Source organism: Pseudorasbora parva, chromosome 6 (assembly GCF_024679245.1).
Source record: "Pseudorasbora parva isolate DD20220531a chromosome 6, ASM2467924v1, whole genome shotgun sequence".
NCBI lineage: Eukaryota > Metazoa > Chordata > Actinopteri > Cypriniformes > Gobionidae > Pseudorasbora > Pseudorasbora parva.
In genome coordinates this window covers 21,768,424-21,773,905 of record NC_090177.1, presented here as the reverse complement: position 1 = coordinate 21,773,905, position 5,482 = coordinate 21,768,424, and the positions used below count along the sequence as shown (strand labels likewise).

General features: G+C 35.6%; 1 protein-coding gene across 1 annotated transcript in view; it reads right to left on the bottom strand.

Moving 5' to 3' along the window:
* Positions 1-2,772: 2,772 nt before the first annotated feature.
* syt6a (synaptotagmin VIa) overlaps positions 2,773-5,482 on the bottom strand; it is a 63,528-nt gene continuing 60,818 nt past the window's right edge. The window contains exon 7 of the mRNA XM_067446177.1: positions 2,773-5,038. Coding sequence (XP_067302278.1) covers positions 4,967-5,038 — 72 coding nt within the window. The 3' untranslated portion in view covers positions 2,773-4,966. The remainder of the gene's footprint in view (positions 5,039-5,482) is intronic.

Below are 5,482 nucleotides of genomic sequence, written 5' to 3'. Positions count from 1 at the left end.
GTGTATCTATGTCCTATGAGCGTATCTATGTCCAGAAAGGGAATACAAACATCAAAGTAGTCCATATGTGACATCAGTTGGTTAATTAGAATCTCTTAAGGCATCGAAAATACATTTTGGTCCAAAAATAACAAAAACTACGACTTTATTCAGCGTTGTCTTCTCTTCTGCGTTTGTTTTCAAACCTCAAATAAAGATTCAAGCGGTTATGAATCAGCGGTATTGATTCATGATTCAGATGGCGTGTCAAACTGCCAAACTGCTGAAATCACATGACATTGACGATCCAAATCATGAATCAATACGCTGATTCATAACCGTTTTAATCTTTATTATCACGCTGATATTAGTTCAAGTGTTTATTCTTTAAATAAGTTGATTTATAAATTGATAAATAATAAGCAACTTCTCTGAGAGAAGTAGTCACTGAGGCACAGCCATTTTTGTTTTTTCAGTCTTTACAGAAAATTTTCCACAATTTATAAAACAAAACAAAAACACAATTTTTTTTAAATAAAATAACTAAAGAAATATAATATACATAACCGAAAAAGGTGTAGGCAGAAGCCACTGCTTATTATACCTACCCTTTATAATATTTCTGTATATGGGGTGCACTGTAACATGGGTTCATGCTTCGTTTGAAAAGCAAACAAAACATTTTATCTTTATTCTACACTGCTGTTGTCCCTTCTTGTAAAAATGTCTGAATAGCTTCCTGGTTCTATGAAGCCCCTCCCTCAGAAATACACAATGGGCTCAGATTGGTTAGCTGGCCGAGTGAGTTGTGATTCGCTAACCACCTAGTGGAGGTCGTCTGTCTTTGTTTAGAGTCTATAACTCTACTTTGCAATGCTGTTTGCAAATGTTCATTGGTACTTTGGTTTCGGGAAACACAGACTTGTTGAACTATGTCGAAAACAACGGAACTTGCGAGCATAAGTTGGCTACCGATGCTTTTGGGAAACGGTTTGAATAATTTGTCGATAACTGAACCTGTTCTCAACTTTAATTCACTGATTCAGTGATTCAGTTACAGCAGGTAACGGCTCACTCAAATATAGGTTAAAGTAAACCTATATTTATACGCATAATCACTTTTATGTGTGTTTACCCCTAAACCTACCCATCACACACACACGCACACACACAGCCCCTAAACCTACCCATTACAAGAAACATTCTGCATTTTTACATTTTCAAAAAAACAATTTAGTATGTTTATAGATCCATTTACCTTGTGGACACACACATATTCAGACACATTTTGAACCCGTAACTCCAACGCTCCCCTAAACCTACCCATTTGTGTATTATAAAATACAGGATATAACAGGCAGATACGACTGCAGGCACAATTTATTCAGAAAGTACAAATATCCCAAGTGTTCAGAACGATTGATTTGTGTGAAGAAAATCCCAAAAAGCGATCAGTAACGTTGAGTCCATCCGCCGAATATTAATAATACATTTCAAATATTGCTGCCGAAAGAAACGTCACATCAGCTTCGACAGCATTGGCTCTCTTGTGTCTTGTGACCAAATGCGTCATTATGTCAGCTTTGATTGTAAAATGCCATTGGCTCTCTTGTGTCTTGTGACCAAATGCGTCATTATGTCAGCTTTGATTGTAAAATGCCATTGGCTCTCTTGTGTCTTGTGACCAAATGCGTCATTATGTCAGCTTTGATTGTAAAATGCCATTGGCTCTCTTGTGTCTTGTGACCAAATGCGTCATTATGTCAGCTTTGATTGTAAAATGCCATTGGCTCTCTTGTGTCTTGTGACCAAATGCGTCATTATGTCAGCTTTGATTGTAAAATGCCATTGGCTCTCTTGTGTCTTGTGACCAAATGCGTCATTATGTCAGCTTTGATTGTAAAATGCCATTGGCTCTCGTGTGTCTCGTGACCAAATGCGTCATTATGTCAGCTTTGATTGTAAAATGCCATTGGCTCTCGTGTGTCTCGTGACCAAATGCGTCATTATGTCAGCTTTGATTGTAAAATGCCATTGGCTCTCGTGTGTCTCGTGACCGATCGCGCCACTTTCCGTGTGTATCATTTGAATTAGAAATATGAATGAACGAGTGCATGTGTGTGTTCTGTTCGCAAAGGAGCGCGATCATCATTTCAACGAATAAAACATTAAGATCATCTCTGTTCTTCACATGACGATATCGTATGACTTCAGAAGACTTGGAATGCAAAATGAGTTAATACTTTTATAAAGTTTTTTGGTCAGTTTTTGCAATAAATACATGTGACTGTACATTTATTTGCCTGTTACGTGTTTTATATTGTTGAGAGTTGGTAGGTTTAGGGTAGGAGTGGAGTTAGTTGCTCCAAAAAATAAAATTAGGCTATAGATCAGGTTGACGGAGTGCCTCTGGTGTACATAATTCATTCTAAACATCTTAAATCTCCACAAAAAGTTATAGTATGATTTCACAAGACTTGAAATATAGTGTCTCATACAAGTGGACCTCTAATACTTTTTATGGTGGTTTAACTTCCACATCCATTGTAATTGAAAAGAAACCAGAATAAAGCAAAGTGATGAAATAAAGCCATACAGGCTAGGCCTTGAACGACATGAGGGTGAGTAAATGATGACAAATGTTTTATTTCTGGGTAAACTAATCCTTTATCAACACACAAATATATTGCTTTTGTTGCACATTTTATTAAAACAATATGAGACCATATTCCGATGTAACCCACTATTTGTGATATGGAAATTCACAAAAGTCAAAGAGAAGCAACTCTATCCTTGAAATAACTGAACCAACATTTTATTTGGCATTTTTGAAATACAAGAACCTTTTCAAACATTACAAGTTATATTGCAAGTACAAATGATCAATACAAAATTAGAAAGTTGTTTAGATTCACAAGGGGGCAGAAACAGGTTGTTAAAACACCAGCACACAAGAGTTAGTGATGAGGTAAAGAACCAGATCTGAACCTTATTAACTTTACATTCACCTACAGAAACACACTTTATATGATCTGAGTATTACAACATTGGTGATATTGTAAAAACGGGACCAAAATGTTTGTCACAACCATTTGACTTGGAATGAAAGATTCTGTTAAAATATTGAATCTACTTGAGGATATAAATTTAAAGCTTAACATTACCCTATGAGATGATGGAGGGCATTATATAAAATAGCCCCCAAGTGCCATGTATGTTTCAAGATATTTCAACACCACCAACTGGAGCGTAAAGTCATTGATCTAGAATCTTGAGCTTTGCCCGCCATCTGACAATGAACTTCCTGCATAGGTTGTCTTTATCAGGGGTCTCCATTATGACAGATGTTATGTGCATTGGGAAGGGAGGCTCTGAACTAATTCAGTTCAGTTTCTGTGCATTTATGTAATTCATTTCCAGCATATGCAGTACGTTTAAAAAATAAATAAAGGGAATGACAGTTAAATTTAAATTCCAAGTTAAACTGTGTTAGGGATGAATGTATAACAAAACATAGAAACCACAGAGATAAATAAATAAAATATTGCGGGCAATGGAAGTGTTGAATTTTGCTAAGACATTTACGACATTTAAAAAATAACATTGCTTTGACTGCTCTGTTGAGCATGAAGTATTATAAAAAATAATACTTGGGCAAGATAGCATGACTTCTTTTTGAGAAATGGATTGGTTGACAGTTATATTGTATTGTTTGGTTATACAGATATTTCCATGTTACAGTTCTGCTGGATAGACTGTACAGTGCCACACTATTTTATTCACATTTCAGATATCCCTCCTTTTTACATATAATTATTGTGAAATAAAACAAAGAAATTAATCTGAAGATGTATGTTATTTGCTTACCTATACTTTTTATGATGTAATGTCAACCCTGCTCTTTTATACCGGCTAATTTGAACATTGTTTACTCTAGACATTTTTCCAGACAATGTGTCAAAATATGGAAAACTTTGACAGTCCAATATAACTTGCAATTAAATTACATGTCAAAAGATGAATGAGATGTCAGCGTTAGATTGAATCAGCAGGAGAGTTCACAGAGGAATTGAATTGCTATTAAATTCAGTGCTACTAAGATACCGAGCCACTTTAAATGCTATTAAAACAATGTGAATAAAACCCACATAAATAAAGACAGAACTATTTCAATGGCCACATTTGTACCTGGTCTTGACGGTGAATATTATTTTAATCACCTACATTTATTCAGCTACATGTGAAGTGTTTTTGTGTGTGAACAGGAAGTTCTTTACATGTAAACCGTCTGTTTCGTCAAGAATTGAATAGAAAGGAAAAAAATGTTGTGCTCTTATATATTTAGTCTCTTTTTACACATAACATTTATACAACATCTATAAATCGATAAATATTTTAAAACGTACACCTTCTCACAGGATTTGACAAATAGTTTGTTTGTAGTAGGCTATAGCACATGACAAATCCATTTGCCTTCTCTTTTTCACACTCACACAAAACATTCTCAATATTTTATATAGGCCTACCTCTTTTTCTCACTTCATTGTTAGGACTTCCAGTAGCTGATCCTACTTTCCTACACAAAGACTTTTGCAGCATTGTGCAGAAACTTCTGATTGCACGTAGAGTGCTTGCAGAACACCGCATCGAAATTTCAAACGCTTCAGGAAAATTCATATTGGAAAGAAACATCTCCGCTGACGATACCAAGCTATTCTAAGAACACAAGCTCGCTTTGTAGAGTATTCTAGGTACAACGGTTTGTACAACACTTCCAAGAATTGACTGAGGATCATATGGACTGGAAGAGCTTGAACATGAGGAACACCGGGGCAGAGATAGCAGGGTCTGATCTTAGATCATTGTTTGGAAACCATCTAAATCAACCCATAGGGGAAAGTGGAAGTAGCAGGGCTCTCGTTTTCATCGGACAGACAAATGGACAACAGCGAGGATGCCGAGCCTGTAGGTTTACATATGGCTCTGATCAAGGGCTGGCAGCAGGTTTGGGGGAGGGGCAAGACCCCTGACTGTCAAAACTGGCTGTTCTAGCTTTCCACTGTAAGAAAAGACATTAAAAAAACCCATCAATGAGAGCATTATAGAGCAGAAGAAGCACAGCAGAAAAGACGCACTCTATACAGAGCAAACATTTCTATTCTAAAAACAAGTGAATTTTACACTGTGATCACATTAAATTTATGTATAATATTTAGAGTAATGCAAATGTACAGGTGCTGGTCATATAACTAAAATATCATGAAAAGTTGATTTATTTCACTAATTCCATTCAAAATGTGAAACTTGTATATTATATTCATTCATTACACACATACGGGTATATTTAAAATGTTTATTGTAATTTTCATGATTATAACTGGCAACTAATCTGTAAAATCCCAAAATCAGTATTTCAAAAAATTAGAATGTTACTTAAGACGAATACAAACAAAGGATTTTTAGAAATCTTGGCCAACTGAAAAGCATGAGCATGTACAGCACT